General features: G+C 49.9%; 1 protein-coding gene across 4 annotated transcripts in view; it reads right to left on the reverse strand.

The window, feature by feature from the left end:
* Nucleotides 1-18967, reverse strand: part of HIP1 (huntingtin interacting protein 1) — a 135946-nt gene that overhangs the window by 20765 nt on the left and 96214 nt on the right. For all 4 annotated transcript variants that reach the window (XM_006180940.3, XM_032459571.1, XM_032459572.1 and 1 more), the window contains exons 5-14: nucleotides 15876-15956; nucleotides 12247-12323; nucleotides 11718-11779; nucleotides 8751-8891; nucleotides 6162-6219; nucleotides 2895-2970; nucleotides 2654-2794; nucleotides 2302-2399; nucleotides 1865-1937; nucleotides 360-543 (exon numbers count right to left, since the gene is read on the reverse strand). In XM_006180940.3, coding sequence (XP_006181002.2) covers nucleotides 360-543; nucleotides 1865-1937; nucleotides 2302-2399; nucleotides 2654-2794; nucleotides 2895-2970; nucleotides 6162-6219; nucleotides 8751-8891; nucleotides 11718-11779; nucleotides 12247-12323; nucleotides 15876-15956 — 991 coding nt within the window. The remainder of the gene's footprint in view (nucleotides 1-359; nucleotides 544-1864; nucleotides 1938-2301; nucleotides 2400-2653; nucleotides 2795-2894; nucleotides 2971-6161; nucleotides 6220-8750; nucleotides 8892-11717; nucleotides 11780-12246; nucleotides 12324-15875; nucleotides 15957-18967) is intronic.

Here is an 18967-nt window from a genome sequence, read left to right on the forward strand (position 1 = left end):
GCCTCAAAAATCCTACTTAAACTCCTCTGGGACGTCTTCTTTCATGAGGAGTTCACCTGATTCACATACCTCCACCGATTCACGCCTCGCGAGCATTCACACGCTCAGCATTTATTCTACTGGTGTTTGCAGCTTTTATGCCACAATTTTTCTGAGGCTGTCTCCTGTGTCATCCTCGGTGTCCTCTGCACACTTGGCAGGGCCGCACATGGGGCTCTCTCCCTGACGACCTGCACTCCACCCTTCCGACGGGCGACCAGAGCTGGCATCCCTCCTGCACATCGTCAGCCTTCATCCTGGGTCCCCGCCGGCCCTGCACTCCCGGCCCCACCCTCATGCCCACCCCGACAGCCTCTCACGCTCTATCTCTGTCAGGCTCCGCTGCGCCTTCTCTGTGTCCTCTCGCTTCTTCTTGAGCTCGTCCAGCTCCGTCCGGAGGAACTCGCTCTCGTCGGCCGCCTGCTGCCGCAGGTGCTGCTGCTCCGCCAGCTCGGCCTCCAGCTCGCTGATGCGGCCCTTCAGCTGCAGCACCGCGCGCTGGCTCTGCGGGAGGGGCCCGGTGATGCGCGCTGGGCGGGAGGCCGGTCCTGCCGTCCACGTTACCAGCACCAAGCCAACACCTAGGTTTTCCTAATGAACCCACGCCCAAGGCCTCGTGAGAGTGGAGCCTTCCGGTCACTATGAAAACAGGAGCAGGACCCTAGGGGCACTTCCCAGGACAGATTCCCCACCCCCACCATGTTCTCTGCCTGCCTCTTGTCTGTAGAAAAACTTTAGTCAAAGAGTAAGTTTAATCAGAGAAATAAGAAAACACACTAAGGGAAATAGTCAAGCAAAACAAAATAGTAAGTTTAGTCATTAAACAAAGCCAAGGACCCTTAGTTCCTCCTCAAGGGCTATAGGTAATATTCTGCGCCATGTCCTTTGAGATGTCTGGTGGATGCTGCAGCCCCCACCACGTGGAAGAAGTTAACTACTGTGATGCCCAGACTGTAGCCATGACATAGGCTGCCACCATTCCGAGAACTGGCCCCAAAGAAATGGGAACACACCGACCCTGAAACCCAAGATAAACTGTACTTAAAATAATCAAGGTGATGCTGATCTGACCACCAAATGACTAATTTCAAGATGACTGTCAGAGCTGACTGTGCTGTTCTGCATGTAGCCCCCCTCCTCCCCACCTATACACCCCTGAAACTCCTCTTTAAAAGCTCTTGCCCGCTGATAGGCGGAGAGGGTGTCGGGAGGATTGGCCTTTGGACAGGAGTCTGCCCCTCTCCCTGTCCGGATGCCTGCCACTGGAATAAAGCAAACTTTCCTTTCTACCAACAAGTGCCTCTCTTGGTTTTGGCTATCAAGCGGCCAGTAGCTAGACTGCGTTTCAGTAACAACTACAAGCTACCCAACCAACAACAACAGGGGATGACAGCAGGGGAACTCTGGTCCTGTTAGAGTGGCCTGGGAGCAGTGATGGAGTGCTGGAATGAGGAAGGAGAGGCTGTTTGCCCGACCCAGGATAAAGCCGCAGACCAGCTGCAGGTCGGCACCAGACACTGCAGACAGCCGTCACGGCTACCCATCAAACCTTCTCATTGCCAAGTGAGAACAGGTTTCTCCCCCAACAACTTCATGCCCAGCTGGTGACCACGGACCACGGTTATCTCCAAGTATGACAGGGACCTGGAGCTTGGCTTCAGTGCAACTGAGACCACGGGAAAACCTATTCCTTCCGGCTTTCGCATTTCTACTAATGAACCCCCCTTAGGATGTGGCCCAACCAGGATCAGCGTGAAGCAAATTTCATACTAAAAGCTGTCACGTTATGGTGAAGCCCAGAGGCAAATCAGAGCCCAGCCCATACCTCAGTCTTCATGTTTTCCAGCTGTGCTTTCAGCCCGTTGATCTCTCTGTACAGTTGATCAATTAAGTGATCCCTGGGAACAGAAGGGGAGCAAGTTTGCTGCTACCGTGTTCCTACCCTTTTCCTTTCAAATGCAAGCTGGGAGGCCGGGGTGGAGGTTAAAAGCTGGTGTTAATTTGGGAACAATTCTTTGAAATTGTTATACTCTAAGAACACCATCTGTGTTTCCAAGTGCTAATCTAACACCCACAGGTCCACAGGTCTTTCAGCCTCATTTGATTATCCTCTGGGATTTTGAAGGGGCCAGTATTTGAGGGTCAAGACATTTATCTAAGAAGCCTAAGTATCGTCAAGGATTCCTCTTTGGTCAGGTGCGGCAAGTGAGATCACGGCTTAGCTGCTGCACCATCTGCTCTCACTGTGCAGCCTGGACTCACTTCTCGTCCTTGTTCACGCCGTTCTGACTGTTGAAATTGAAGGGGTCGCTGCTGGAGGAGCTGCCAAAGATGTCATCAAACTTGCTGTCAAATGAATTCTGCAGCGACCAGAAAGGAGTGAGGACAAGGTTAGAGACCCAGAGAGGTCTGTGTGGGTCACACCAGCAACACATGGGAACAGATGCTTTCTTGGTCTGATTCAAATCCATTTATGGTCCCCACTAGGGACTGCGGGGCTAGGTCAGCGCTTGAGTTAGAAGGGAGCTGAATTTGGCCAGAGCCCTCCCCACCCTCCCCGCCGCTACATCGTGGGGCAATGGGAAGCGCTGAGCATCTTCCCAAGTGTCCTCACCTGCTGGGAGGCATCCATGTCCATGAGGTCATCCTTCTCCAAGACTGGCTCGCTGTCGGGGGACGAGGCCTCGGCTGGGATGACTACCACGGGGCTGATGTGCTCTGACAGGGCGGAGGCTCGTAGGAAATTGGGCGGGTTCTGGAGAGGGAAGACGCATCCTCAAAGCCTGCTGGCCTGCCAGCCTCTCAGACAGACCCCTGGACTCGGCAGCTCCCTGGGTGTGGCCGGGCCCGCTTACCTCTGGCAGCTGAGGGATCTGGATCAGCCTCTTGAAATACTGAAGGTTACTGGAGCGGTAGAACAGATCTTTCAACCTAGGGGTGGAGAAAGGCCTGAGGGGTGCTGAGGGCCTTCACCAGCCCCGGGGAGGTGACACCCCGCTTTCCTACTGCCTGCCCAGCCCTAGGGCACTGGCTGCCAAGGAGATGGTCTCCATGGTGCTAGGGAGCAATTATGATGCTGCAGGGTTAGAGCATTTCTAGCCAGTCCCCCCCTGAGCTGGTGGTGAGGAAAGAGTAACTCAAACTACAAAATCCTCTGGAAGAGTAGATGATCCAACAATTACTGTCTGCATCACTGTAGAATATATACTGTTGTTTAATAGATGTGGCTTCCTAAGAAGGTTTGGCTGAGAGTAACATTAAAATAAATTTCTCTGAGGATACGGGGGGAGGGGGGTATAGCTCAGTGGTAGAGCACATACTTAGCATGCATGAGGTCCTGGGCCCAATCCCTGGTACCACCATTAAAAATAAATACATCTAATTACCTCCCCCCACAAAAAAATTTTTAAAATATTTCCCTGAGGATAAACCAACTAACCATATGAAGAAGGAAGGGAAAATAATTACTAAGGTAGATCTCTTTTTAATGAATTCCCCTTGTTTTAGAGCTATTTGTTATTTCCCCAACTAGACTATAAGCTTCTAGAAGGCAGAAGCTGGGTTTACCACAGGACCAGGCACGGAAGTTACTTAGCAAGTCTTGGTTGGAGAAAAATGATTTATATTGTGTCTTCAACTTGGATGCATATAGGATTGAAGAAACCCAATTTTTTTTTCTCACCCTCAAGTTTCCATTTTGAATCTAACTGGAAAGTCAAGAAAGCTGAGAGCATCAGACATATTTCCTGAGATGAGAAAGGGGCAGGGATCTCAGCACCCTCTCTCTGCAGCACAGAATTTTCTCCAGCTCAGCCCAATACACGAAAGCCCTGGGGTCTCATGACAGGCCTTCAGACTCCAGGGTTAGGACCATCCCTGTGACATCACTGCTGCTTTCCCTGAATTCAGGGACACTGAGGCCTCAGCTGCCATGTCTGTGGAAGAGAAAGTGAGGCGGCCACTCACAGGAGATGCTTTCCTAAGCTTGAAAAAAACCGAAGGGAAATGGAATCACCTGACCACACGTCCCCTGTTTTCTGGGCTGAAGCCAATGGTAATAGGCCCCACTGCTTTCCTAAGCTACTGGAATTTAACATTCCAGGAAATCAGCCCCAGGGCCTGTCTCCTAGGATTTAATAAGTCATTTATTATAGAATAAACATAAGAGGCTTTTCAAATGGAACAAGGAAACTGGGAGGTTAGCACAACCCTGAACTTGTGCTTGGGAACCAGCAAGAAAAGCCTCAGCTTGGGGTCTGGGAGCCATGCTTTTCCTGCAGTCAAGGATGAAGCAATTAACAGGAAAAACAACCACATCACGCTAGTGCCCTTCCCGGCTCCCTCGGGCCTTCTGCCTCTCCCTCTCTTCCGTCCCCTCTTCTTGGGCACACTTCACTGAAAGATGAGCTATATGTCTCACTGAGTCACTGGTTTTCTTTCCCAAATAGATCAGAATGATTTACCCCGCCGTCAGACAAGCTCTTCCTATTCCGGACCAGAAAGCTGGCCGATTGGCTCATGAATGCATTCAAATACTGAATGAACACTATAGTCTCAACCAACGCTATCTATCAGGCACTGGGGATATAACAGGCAAGACAGTCAAAAAGAAATAAAGCCATGCTAAGAACTAGGGAGGAAATAAACAGGGTGCTGTGGTAGAGGATACAGACATGGATGGGGTGGAGGTGGAGGAACAGGAGACAGGGAAAACAAGAGCCCACTGAAATCAGGTCACCAGAGACTGTCTTTGTGTGGAGGTGACTGAAGATGACCTGGAGCTGGCCAGGCTGGGAGAGGAGCATCCAAAGGAGAAGGAACAGCAAGCGCTAAGCCTCTGAGCACTGGATATGTTCCAGGACCTGGAAGAGGACCCCATGTGGTTGAAACACTGGAGATGAGGTCAGAGATGGCAGGCAGGGGCCAGATCACGCAGAGGCCTTGGATACCATGGAGATGAGCTTGGATTTTATTCTCAGTGTAATCAAAGGCCATTGAAAGGTTTTGAGCAAGGGATTTATGTTTTCACAAGGTCATTCTAACTGCTGGGTGAGGATGGGATTGCAGGGGGCAGGAGTGGGAATCCAGAGCATCTCATCCCTATAGGAGGGTCCTGGTGACAGCAATGGAAGCTGAAGAGATGGGAGATATGACTGGAGCCAAGATATATTGTCAAGCATCACCTGAACCTGCTAACAAATTGGACATGGGGAATGAGGGAAGTGGCGAGTTCCAGATCTTTGTCCTAAGCGGATGGTGGGCAGTATTTATTGAGATAGAAAACACTGGGGAAATAAAATAATGCCATTTACAGCAACTTGGATGGACCTGGAGATTGCCATGCTAAGTGAAGTGAGCCAGAAAGAGAAAGAAAAATGCCATATGATATCGCTTATATGTGGAATCTAAATAAAAGGACACAAATGAACTTATCTACAAAACAGAAACAGACTCACAGACATAAAGAACAAACTTACAGATCCTGGGGGAAAGGGGGTGGGAAGGGATACATTGGAAGTTTGAAATTTGCACCTCCTGGGGGAGTGATGGAAATGCTGGCTATCTTGACTGTGCTGGTGGTTTCTTAGGTGTACACATCTATCAGAATTCATCAAACTTTACTTCTGAAGTACATGTAGTTTACTGTATAGGAATCATACCACAATAAAGGTGTTTAGGGGGACAAAAAGGGAGAAAAAGGCTTTTGGAGGGAAACCTAGAGTTCAGTTTGAGATGTAAGTCTGCTGTAGAGATGCCCAGTAGACAACTGAGTATGTCGGCCTGGAGCTCAGAGGTAAGGCTCGTCAGGAGATACAGATTTGGGAGCCGTCAGTGTGTAGATGGTGTAAGACCTTGAGAACTCAGGGAGAAGAAAAAGAGAAGAGGCGGAAGCCCTGGGCATGAAGCAGGTGACCAGTGAGTGAATGAAATCGCCTTCTTCTGTGAGGTTCGCCAGCGTCCCAGCTGTGGGCACGTTAGCCACCATCCTAGTTTTTTTCCTTTGCTTGATTGCTTTAAAATGCAGATCCTCCCAGTGATGATTTTAAAGCAAGTGCTCTTGCACGGATTAATTGATTTCACAGCACTTTTAGATTCACCTTCTTATAACTCAAGCCACTTACTTTGTGAACTGCTCCATGAAGCGGTCCCGGTGGCCTTGCAGGGTGTCAGCTGGGAGACCTGGAAGAAATTTGAAAGGAGTGAGGGAAAAGGAGGACCAGCAGGCAGGCAAGCCACAGCAGGGGTCGGGGGGGGGGAGGGGACCACCCATCCTGGGGCTGGTGGCCAGCCCTGCGGGAAGGCATTCCTGGCCTAGAGCTGCCCTGGGGCTGGTAACCAAGAGGGCCCAGTGGGACCAGAAGGGAGTCTGGGGGTGCTTGTCAGCCAGAACTTTCCTTCTGTTTGTCCTGGAGCATGAGCCACTCTGGGCACAGCAGGCTGGAAGTCATGTCCCTGATCCCAGAAGCAGAAGCAGCAGGAGTGACCTGACCAAGCAGCAGGATGAACCATGGAAGGCCCGGGGGGTGGGGCGGGGGGCTCTCTCCCAGGGGTTGTGTGCATTGGGAGTGCTGGTTGAGGCCCAGCCCAGACATGAGTCTGGAAGAGCAGATGCCTGTCAGAAGGCAGAGACCGCAAGACTGAGACCCGGGGGATCTAGCCCAGCGCCTGCTTGGTCATTGCTGACTCTGTGACGCTGGGCAAGCAGCAGCCTCTAGGGCCAGCCTCCTCCCCTACAGTGTGGGGACCATTCACTTCCCGGATTGTGTGATTCTGTGTATTTCAGCTACAGATCACAGCTCAGCGATCCTTTAATTTTTAAATTTTAATTTCAGTAATTTTTGAATACATGATACAGTCATTTAGTATAAACAGGGAGTACACATATAAGGTACGATCATTCACAATAGTGAAAGTGTACAGCGATGACAATGGCACTTTCCCTCCGTGATCTTTCTCCCAAGAATCCTTAACCCCAGTCCTGGCGTCAGGAAAAAATTGGACAAACCCAAATGAGGGACATTCTACAAGATACCTTGACCAAGACTCCTTAACACTGTCAAGGTCACTTGTAATAACCTATAATGGAAAAGAATCTGAAAAAGAATATATACATATGTATATATAACTGAATCACTTTGCTGTACACATGAAACACTGTAAATCAACTAGCACTTCAATTAAAAAAAAAAAAATCAAGGTCATCAAAAACAAGGCAAGTCCAAGAAACTCTCATAGCCAAGAGCCTAAAGCGACATGACAATTGACTGCAATGTGGAGACCTTCATGGGATCCCGGGACAGAAAAAGACCATTAGGTAAAAACTGGAAATCTGAATAAGAGTATGGACTTCAGGTAATAATACTGTATCACAATTGGCTCATTAATAATAATGTATCAATATTATGACATCATGTGACAAATGTGTTAACATAAGATGTAAACAATGGGGAAAGTGGTTTCAGGGGGATATGGGAACCGTCTGAACTATCTTTGCAACTTTTCTAGATCTCAAACTATTCTGAAAGAAAATGGGTTTATTTTTGGAAAAGTACATACTGTACGGAGTGTCCCTTTATCCCTGGCCACAGTTCCCCTGCCCAGAGGCAATCAGTGAGAGTCCTGTGCACTGCTCTGCCTTTAAAGAAGGCCTTTCAACTCGAATACTTTAATTACCTGTCTCTTATCACGACTCATCACTTTCTAGAAGGAAGTGGGGATGTTCTAGTGGGCAACTGGGTTCTGCAGCATCTTAGAAACAATAAGTTGATCGGCATTTGGAGCTTCTATGCAACTGCCTGCCTTCTTTTCTTGGGACTTGGTCCCCCTCTCTGCTTCCCTCAGGCATCTGCTCTGAAGCCCTTCTAACCCTTGTACCCTTCCTCCCACAAAACCCTCCCAGATTAATGACACTTATGTTGCGTCCGTTGTTCTGTCTAAATAACCAGATCTACTCCTTGCTGTTGACCACTTCCGAAGTATCCCCTGTCCTAGACTTCTAAAATAAAACTTTGCTTCTATCCATCTGTGTCTTGATTTGTCTTGGTTTTCCATCAGCCACACACTCGGCACCTGTATATCCTTCATGGTGGCCACCTCGGAGTATGGCCCAGGGACCACGCCCACCAGATTCATCTGGGATATGGCTTCACTGTGCAGACCCCGTGGGAGCAGGACCCCACACATCACTTGAAACAAGAAGCACATAAATGGAGAAGAACTTCTGCAAGATGAGTAGTTTCCATAATATATTCCGTGAAAGCATCCCAGGGATCTGTGGCTAGGGAAGGGATGGCCCTCCATTTACTTGAGTGGCTGTTTTACATTTTATATTTCTCTGCAAAAATCTCATCTGTACAAAGAGTTCATGTTGATGAACTCTTTAGAAACCATTCTCTTTGCTTCTGAGGTCAGGTCTGTTCTCATTTGTGTGGTTTGTACAGTGAGACATGGATGGAGATGTCACAAAGTTAGAGGCGGAGGACGAGGACCATCCTGGGACATGGCTACGGCAAGCCAGGTGCTTCCCCGAGCACACCAGAGCGTGGCCCTGCTCCTCCAGTCTCAAGACGGCTGGGAGCTCTGGGGCCCTTTGGAACAGAAGCCGAAAGCCAAGGGCACTGGGAGGGGGAGCTGCATCTCTCCAGGGACAGCCCAGGCTGTGATCCTCCTTCTGGTCAGAAGTTCACAGAGATCAGGCCCGGTGTACTCACAGGAGTGGAGTTTGAAGAGAAGCTTGACAGTGTAATCATAGAGGTGGCTGCAGTCCAAGATGACCTGGATCAGCGGGGCGAGGCGGCACTGCCCAGCTGTCGTCACGGACACGGAGCGGGACATGTCCAGGGAGTTGAACACTAGGGAACAAAAGGCGGGGAGAGGCCACAGAGCGAGGAAATCAGAGGGGCAAAAGGCATGAGTCCAACACACCAGGGACCGCTTCTGGGCATACACCATCTATGTCATGCATTTAACCCTTACAACACTCCTCTGGGGTAGCTAAAAGTATCCCCACCATATAGGTGAGGAAACTGAAGGTACATAGCCTGAAGGTCATCACACAGCCAAGTGGTTTTGCTGAAAAGTAGTGAGTTAAAAGCCAGAGCCTGCATGGCTGGTAATGGCTAGACCAGGAGCCCGTGCCCCTGACAGCTGAGATGCTCTGTGTGTCGTGAACAGGCGAACTCACTCTACTCTGTGCACGGCCCGGTGGGAGCCCAGGAAGGAAGAGATCTGCTCGAGCCTGGGGGAGCACCCAGAATGCCTTCTTCTGTCTGAGGAGCCTCAGGGTCCCTGACCCATGTCCAAGCAGAAAGAACACATCCTCTTTCAGGTTTCTGACTCAATGGGGAAATGAGTTCTTGTTCAAGAGAAGCCCTCAGTTTTATGAGGAATCAGAATTTCAGGATCGAAAGGGGCTGCCGAAATAGCCAATCCAGCCCTTCCTCCCTCGCTTGAAGTTAGTCTAATAGTGATCTTGACCCTGAGAAGCACCCAACCTGCTGGTGCAATAGAAAACATCAGTCAGAGCAGGAAGAAGGGAATAATGCAGCCTTGGCTTCCGAATGGTTGTTACAGGGTTCTCAGGATACCAGAGTGGGGGATGTGCAGGAGCCTTGGGTGGACAATCAGAGAGCCTGTGAGGACCCAGGACAAGGAGCTGGGAGGAGGATGAACCATCAGGATCAAGGCTGATGGAAGTCCTTGGGGGAGTTGGTCAAAAGAAATACTGCCCTCTACTCTCCCTGGCTCCAGAGAGCAAGCCGCTCCCTGTGTCTTGTGCCAGAGACCACTCCACCTAACCCCGCCTGCCCCTTGTCCCTTGCTCCTAAACCAAGCAACTAGATGCCTGGCCATGGACACAGGCCAGGGCTGACTTCCTGCAGCGGCTGCCCACCACCTCCGGAGACTCCACACATGGCTGGCAGCGAAAGGCTTCCCCTGCAGTCCCTCAGTGAGCGGGACTGCCCCGGAGGAAAGCCCAGAGCCACTGTGTTCGGCCTTCCCTGATGGCACTAATCCCTGTTAACTGGCTTAGTCTGGCAGCTGGAAAAAAAAAAAATCCCAAACGGTCCTAATTAAAAGGTAGCTTTTCTTTTTGACACAAATTAAAAACAGCTGTCACTGCAAGGCGTCCATCCCAAGTCTACTGGTTTCCTTAGGCTCCACTCTGCCAAGGAAACCCAGGCGGCTCCATCTCCCAGCCTGCCTGCTGCTTTCCAGGAATGCCCCTTGGCACCTGGTAACATCTAGAGAGGTGTGACCATGGGCAAGTTAATCAACCTCTCTGTGCCTCCCGATGCTTTTCTGTAAGATGCAGATGGTTTTAACAGCACATACCTCATAAGGGTCTCGTAAGGAGGACTCGTAAGGAGGACTCGTAAGGAGGACTCGTAAGGATTGACAAATGAGAATGTTGGGTAAAGTGCATGGCATCGTGTAGCGCTTTTTAGCTTTGGCTTTGAATCACCTGTGGAAATTTAAAAACCACTCATGTCTGCCTACAACTACCCCCCTACCATTCTCTTTTAATTGGTCTGGGATAGGGTTAGGGCATCAGTAGTTTTCAAAAGCCCCCTAGGTGATTCTAATATGCAGCCAGGTTGAAAACGTATTTTCTAACTCAGTGGATCTCAAACTGTTGCATGCGTCAGAATCCCCTGGCAGAACTGCTCCAACAGAACTGCGGTGCTGGCAGTCTTACGTACGTGCAATGTGCTAGCCCACGTGTGGCTGCTGAGTGCCTGAAACATGGCTAGAGCCATTGAGGGCCTGACTTTTGAATGCTATTTAACTGAAATGGATTTAAATAGTCATATGAGGCTGCTGGCTACCATATTGGACAGTGTCGACTCGGGGAGTTGGTTGAAACAGATGACTGGGCCCCAACCCCAGAGATTCTAATTCAGAAGTTTTAGGGTGTGGAACCTAGCAAGCCGGCTGGGAGAATGTGCTGCACAGATGAATACGCCGAAGGAAGCTACAATTGAGGGGGAGAGAATTTCTGTCTTTCCTGAGAGAATCAAAGCCCCAAGAGTGGGCCATCCACGTCCCAGAGCCCAGAAGGTGGCCAAGCTTGCACACAAGTCCTTGCAGCTTGGACACACTCTTTCATGGGGTTGGATGCTTGTCGGTGAACGTCCTGAATCTTTGAAAACTGGCTCTCCCGTTCCCCAGGGAGGATGGGGAGCTGTGCTGGGATGGGTGGGGAAGAGAGGACACTAGAGAGGAGGGAACCGGCCGCTTCCCTCCCGAGTCCTGTGAAGGGAGTGCCAGGGGCTGACGGCCTGGACACACCAGAACTCTCAGGAGGAGGGCGCCCAGAAGTGTGGCCAACTCCCCTAAGTGGAGCAGGACTTCGTGGGCTCCTCTTGTGTGCCGGGGCCACAGTCCAGGGGTTGTCGGAGAGGCCGGCCCTGTCTTTGGGCTTAGCTGGGAGACCAGCAGGGTAGGGAGCGTGGTCTTTCTGCTCAGATGTGAAGTCACTTTAAAAATACCCGCGGGCTTCAGGCCCACCCTGCATGAGAGCCAAGAGAAAGGTGTGGCGTGCTCTATCTTCCCGGCCCTGTGCTGCCCACCTCATGCAGAGACGGGGGCCAGGCCAGGTGGTCCAAGCAGGGAACAAGGCTGGGAGTTCAGTGATTCCCAGGAGAGCCTGGGCCAGATGCGAGGGGGAGACTTACCAGTTTGGAAGAGGTTAAGTTCACACTCCAGGTAGTCAAACATCTCCACTGTCAGCTGAAAACTGGGCCCGAGGGGAGAGAGAGCTTATACTCCACAGCCTGAGGCTAGCACTTCACCTGTCCCCTCCCCAACGCCCTGCGCTGCTGCCTCCGCCCCCGACGTACACGGGCACAGGTGCATGCATGTACACACACACAGACACACACACATCAGCTCCAATTCTTAGCCCCCACCTAAGTGGGTACTAAGGCCATTTGAAGATCAAGGAGGGCAAATTAGACAGTGACAGCCGCAAAGGGAGAGGGCAGGTCCCATGCTGGGGGAGCAGAGGGGCACAGAGAAGGGAGGCCTGGAGGGTTCTGGATGAGGCACCCGCAGTAAGTGGCCCCAAGGCCAATCACTCAAGGGCTTTGGTCCCCACCCCAGCCGCTATCCTGGCCATCGGGTCCTCTGTGACCCCAGCTAGAGGTGACAGCCCCTACACAAGCTCTCTTCCCCGTTGGACAGAGCGTCAGGACAGCCACTTACAAGTTGTTAACATCACTCTCTCCAGCCTCATCCAGCTGCCGGTCGCTCATCTGAAGGTTGCCTGGGAACCTGGGATTCTGGGAGGCAGAGGAGGACAGTGAGAACAGGGACCCTCCAGAGCTCCCTACACACACCAACGAAGCCGACATCAAGCAAGCCATCCCCATGGAGCTCGGGCAGCAGCAGGCTGGACTCTGCTCCTGCAGGCTCCGGCACACTCCTCGGGGAAGGGGCGCAGCACTCACGACGTCACACATGCACAGACCCCTTGACTGGCTCACAGTCACATCCCACCCACCATCACAGGGGAAGTTCCATACCATCCCTGGGACCCAGGGAAGGGCCGCTCCCTCACAACCCACGCCACGGACATCTCCGTGGTGCAGAGACACCCAGTGTGTGACAGCAGTCGGCCCTCAACCTGATGCCCACAACACACAGGCAGGGCAGCCTTCACTTAACCCCAGTACATCCTGAATCCTATCCATGCTTCCCGCTGTCCTTGGACCGTTTCTCGAAGCTGCTGTTGTGAGTTCAGGGCAGGCAAACCCATTCTCATATTAAGTGGTGCAAAATATCATTAGTAACATAAACTTGAAGGTTGGAAAATATCACCCCCAAAATCAGGGGAAATTATTTGGTATCATCAGTCATCATCAAGTATCTGTGTCTTTCTCTCCTCCTTGGCATGGTCTGTTCGAAGTGGATGGAACACAGGGCAGAGGGGCAGGAGGAGGGAAGCACAGACAGATGAACGGCCAGTCCATCCAGGGGCCTCCGTGTGAATTCTTCAGGCTCTGAAGACAGAAATCCTCCCCGCTGGCACCTCCCTCTCCAGCTATAACACTGCTGCCCTCTGCCCTCATGGCCCCTCCTGCCTTCAGGCCCCCTACTTCTGCTCCTCTGGCTTGGAGACTCAGGCCGGTTCCTGAATTGCCCCCTTCTGGCTGCCTTTCCCTCCTGCTCAGCTCAGTCTGGATGTGATGGTGACCTGATCCCTCACGCCCTCTCCCTTCTTGCTGCCTGTCCTTCTACCACACTGAGGTCAACCCAGTGAGCCTGGGTCTTTGTCACATGCTCTGTGCCTCAGGCCAGCTGCCAGTCTCCCTGGAGAAGGACTCACAGCCGGGGTCTCTGTGAAACTGCACCCTCTAGCTTCAGCACCCCACAACAGTCCTCGCTCCTGCCCTGCCCGTGCTCCCACTCTCAACCTGGGGCCATGCTCCTGGCACGTGCCTGCTCTTACATCACTGGTAGCTCAGCACCCTGCTTCCCATTCCCTTCCCACACTTCCAAGGTACCCAGTGGTCCTTCCCTCCCTCCCTCCAGCTTCAAAAGAGGGCCGCCTCCTTCCCAACTCAGGATCAGCCCCTCCCCTTGTGTGTATTTGATCCAGTCTAGGTTCTGGCTCTTTCTCTCACTCACCCAACAAATCCTGACCGAGCACTTCTGGGCTAGATGCTGGGCCACACACAGGACCCAGGGACACATGCACTCCTGTTCTCTGTGCTCTCGGAGCCCCCGGTGCAGAGCGCCCACAGCCTCACTCTGCCTCCCTAAGCTCCTGCCGGCTTCCTGTCGCCCAGCTCTTCCCCATGCCCCCCCCACCCCCAGTTACTGCCCCCTTCCCTCTCCTCCTTTTCCTGCCAATCTTCAGGCAGTCCCCAACCCTTGTCTGTCCCAGAGACAACTGTCCTAATTCTGGCTCTCACTCTCTTCCAGACCGACGGCCCAGCTCTCCCCAGGTCACCCTGCACCCTGACTGGGATGGCCTCACACTCCTGCCCAGTCGCCTGACGCTCTCCACCCCGCCAGCTCCTCGCACTGATGTGGAGCTCCTGATAGGTCCATATGGATACCAAACTGTCGCGAGCCTCCTGCCCTATGTCCCCAGCTGACCTTCCGCCTGGGTACGCCCACCCTGTCCTTCCTCATCGGCCCGCGAAGTGGCAGACTGGGGTCTGCAGGGGAGAAAGTGAACCCCGCAGGAGGGAGGGAAGGAGGGATGTGAACTGTGGGGCCGGAAGGCAGCTGAACATATTTTTCAACCATGGCTGCTGCAACGCATCCCATTCAACACGCTCTCTTTACGATGTGACCCTGACATTCCACTTCGAGGGGTATCCGTCCCCTCCCTGTGAATCTAGGGACCTCTGTGGCAGCCTCAGCCAATATACGATGGTTGAAGGGATGCCCTGTGACTCCTGAGGCTGCGTCAGCTAAATGCCATGCATCCTGCTTGCTCTCTTGGCAAACTCTCCAGGTTGCAAGGAAGCCCTGGAAGAGAGAGATGCCAGGCCAGCCCCACACAGTTTCAGCCCCAGCCAGCATCTGACTGTGACCCCACGGGAGACCTTCAGCCAAGCCCTTCTGGAACTCTGGACCAACAGAGTGTAACAAAGAGAGATAACAAAGGACTGTTGTTTTCAGCTGCTAAGTACTGGGGTGATGTGTCATGCAGCACAGATGACTGTAACACTCTGAGGCTGAGCTCAGGGGTCACTGCCTCTAAGAAGCCCACCTGGTCGCCCAAGTCTGGGCAAGAAGCCCCATGACGTGCTCTGTGAGCCCCCTTGCTCCTCTCCCCGCTGGACGATGACTCCCGAAGACAGTGGCCAAGTCTATTGCCCACTCTCTCTCCCAAACCTTGCCCAGCCCTGGCCCAGGGCAGGCACTCAACAGTACATGGGGGAGTGAGGGTGGCCACTGAGCACTGTGAGACCTTCAGTGTCACACGGGCCTGGGTTCAAATCCCACCACACCGCCGAGGGGCTTTGTGACTCAGACAAGGGACTGAACCACCATCCAAGTTTCACTTTCCTGAGGTGTCATCATACCTCCTTCATAGGGCTGTTGTGAGGATTAAATGATGTTCAGAAAAGGTCCTACTGACTCGGATGGTTTCAAGGAATCAAAGCTACCCGGAGGACATAAAAGATAAGGAAGACAAAAGACACTAATTTACGGTATTTCTTCTTAAGTCTCCTCCCTTGTCCGTTTCCACCACCAGCTCCCTAATTCAGGCCGTCTTTCCTCCCACCCGGCAGGTCACTCCACGTCTCTGCCCGCATGCACACCTGCTTGGCACTATTACACGGCTACTGCAAGTGTGTAAGCCTTCTCTCCCAAACGGATGTCAATTCCTAGACAGCAGACCCTTTCCTTTTATTCTTCTCTGCCACTTGGTACGGAGCACACAGTTTTATACGCATTCGGTGCACAAGAAATACTGACTCAAGTCATATCTTGATCAGAAGAAGGTCCAGTGTGGAACTTGCTCCATAAATGGAAGGAATTGTTTTTATTAACAGTCAAGTCTTCTGAAATATTTTCGTAAGGCCACCTGGTAGATCAGGTTCCTCTTTCTATTTGCAAAACGGGGAGCAAAAGGTGCAGAAGACCTGGACCAAAATCCCAAGTTCCCCTGCACATCTCAGAGGCTGACCACAGTGGCCCTATAAGGGGTTTCCTCTCCTACGGCTGGAATGTGGGATCTGGGAAGCCAGCTTGTCTTCTTAACTGAGAGACCTGACCATCACGCTCACCCGGGTGTGAGGGGCCAGCGGGGCGGGGGGGGGGGGGGGGGGGGCGGGGGCGGGGCCGGCGACAGGACGGCCCCAGAGACTCACTTTGGTGTGGTACTCCATCTTCGTTCTCAGCAGTTTGAGGTAGATGCTGCAAAGCTGCCCGTACCCCTCACTCAGGTGGCCCTTCAGGAAGAGGACAGAGAGCAGGTGTCACCACTAAGAACATTGGGTTGAAAGACCTACAACTAGGACGTCTTTTTAAAAGAATATATTTTTCTATGGTTACTAAATGGGAAAGGAGTCGGGGGAGGGATAAATCAGGAGTTTGGAATTAACAGATACACACTACTATATACAAAACTGACAAACAACACAGACCTACTGTATAGCACAGAAAACCGTATTCAATTTCTTGTAATAAATTGTAATGGAAAGGAATCTGAAAATAGATGTACGTCTATGTATAACTGAATCGCTTTGCTGTACATCTGCAACTAAAATTGTAAATCAACCACATTTCAATAAAAAATAAAATTTGAAAAAAAAATTTTTCTGAGTATGAAAATAACATATGTCCACTATTGAAAATTTGGAAAATATAAAAAAGTACATATGCAAACCAATCACCTTTAACCTAACCATCAGATATAAACATGTCTGACATTTTGGGGTACTCAATGTTATTTTATTTTCTCAAGTGAAACACACTTTATTTTTTAGAGCCATTTTAGGTTCACAGCAAGTCCAGAGATTTCCCATATACCTCCTGCCCCACACACGCACAGCCTCCTTCGCTGTCAACATCCCACAGCAGAGTGGGATATTTATTACAGCTGAAACATCATTATTGTCCAAAGTAAAGTTTACATTAGGGTTCACTCTTAGTGTTGTACAACCTATGGTTTGGACAAATGTACAACGACATGTATTTACCATGACAGTATCCTACTGAAAATCCTCTGTGTTCCACCTTTACTTTAAAATATAAAATGGAATCAATTTGGCTTCTTTTCACTGAATACACTGCATTGTTTTCCATCTTCATAAATTTTCTTCTGTACATTATTTTTGCTGACTGCCCAGTACATTATAAGTTTCTACCATAATTTATCAAACCAACACCCTACTGTTGTATGTTTTAGTTGTAGGCAAGCTCTCCTACAAAAACTATGTTTCGAGGAACATTCTTACAGTATAATCTGGTGTACAAACGTCCTTTGGATAAATTCGGGACACGGCTTCTCATTTAAGAATTTTAAGTCTGCCCCCTCAGCAATCACAATCTGGCCATGGGCTATCTCCTTTCTTCTGTCTCTCTCTAAGCACAGGAGAGGAAACAACTTCTCCAGGTGGATTACACCTGGGATGGGGACTTGAAATGGGACCAAACCTAGCTGGTAAAGAAGTCTTCCCATGGAGTCTGCCCATGCAGTCATGTCCCAGGTGCCTGGGAAGAAGCGAGGCTTAGCTGAGTGATGCGGCAACTTCCCATTACATACCAAAGAAGAGGGAAATGGGGCACAAAGAACCTTAAACTGAATAGCTGTGGCTCCCACGGGACTCTTGACTTCTCCATTTTCTTCTATCTATATCCTCTAGAGTAGAGGACCCCCACTGAAAGATGCTTCAAGGGGCATGAAAGAGAGTTGAATAATCAAATGAGTTTAAAGATGTCAGTGCCAGAGATGGCAGTATTTCATAATGTTTTAATTTTCTATGAAAACTCATAATTATTAATTTTTACATTATACTTGTTCATTACAGAAAAATCAGAAAGCAGTTAGAAGTAGGAAAAGCAAAAATACGCTCATCATGAAACACAACTATGTTTCACGTGAAGATGCACCAGGGTCAGAAACTCAAGGATGAGTGGACCAGCCTTAAATGCAAAATGCGAAACTATAAAACCCCTAGGAGATCACAAAGGAGAAAACCTAGACGACCTTGAGGATGGGGATCATGCTTTAGATATAACACCAAAGGTACAATCCGTGAAAGAAAGAAGTGATAAGCTGGGTTTCATTAAAATGAAAAACTTCTGTTCTGCAAAAGACACTGTCAAGAGAATGAGAAGATAAGCCACGCACTGGGAGGAAATATTTGCAAAAGGCACGTCTGATAAAGGACTGTTATCTAAAGTATATAAATATGATCTTAGAACTCAACAATAAGAAAACAAACAATCCAACTAAAAACTGGACCAAACACCCTAACAGACACCTTATCAAAGAAGATGTAGAGATGGCCAATAAGCGTATGAAAAGATGGTCCATATCCTATGTCAACAAGGAAATGCAAATTATAACAATGAAATACCACTACATACCTAAGAGAATGGCCAAAATCCAGAACACTGACAACACTAAATGCTGGTGAGGATGCAGAGGAGTAGGAACTCTCATTTGTTGCTGGTGGGAATGCAAAATGGTACAGTCATTTTGGAAAACAGTTTAGTAGTTTCTTATAAAACTAAACATACTGTTACCATATGATTCAGCTAATGGAGCTCCTTGGTTTTCACCCTAAGGAGCTGAAAACTAATGTTCATACAAAAACCTGCCCATGGATGTTTATAGCAGTTTTATTCATATTTGCCAAAACTTGGAAGCAACCAAGATGTCCTTCAGTAGGTGAATGGATAAACAAACTGTGGTCCATCCAGACAATGGAATATTATTGAAGACGAAAAAGAAATGAGCTAGCTAACCATGAAAAGGCATGGAGAGACCTTAAATGCATATTGCTAAGTGAAAGGAGCCAGTCTGAAAAGATTGCATACTATATGATTCCAACAGGATGACATCTGGAAAAGGTAAAAAGTAAAAAGGTCAGTGGTTGCTAAGGAGGTGGCGGGTGGCAGGTAGGGGCGGAGCAGGATGAACAGGCAGAGTACAGAGGATTTTGAAGTCAGTGGAAATATTCTGTATGATAGACAAATGTTATTATACATTCGTTCAAACCCACAGAATGTACAGCATCATGAGTGGACTGTAGTGTAAACTATGGACTTTGGTGATTATGATGGATGTGTCAGTAAGTTCATCAGTTGTAACAAATGCACCACTCTGCTGGGGGATGTTGATAATAGGAGAGGCTGTGCACGGCAGGGTGAGTATATGGAAAAATCTTCGTACTTTCCACTCAATTTCACTGTGAACCTAAAAACTACTTTAAGAAAAAAAAGTCTTAATTAA

Source organism: Camelus ferus, chromosome 18 (genome assembly GCF_009834535.1).
Source record: "Camelus ferus isolate YT-003-E chromosome 18, BCGSAC_Cfer_1.0, whole genome shotgun sequence".
Taxonomy (NCBI): Eukaryota; Metazoa; Chordata; class Mammalia; order Artiodactyla; family Camelidae; genus Camelus; species Camelus ferus.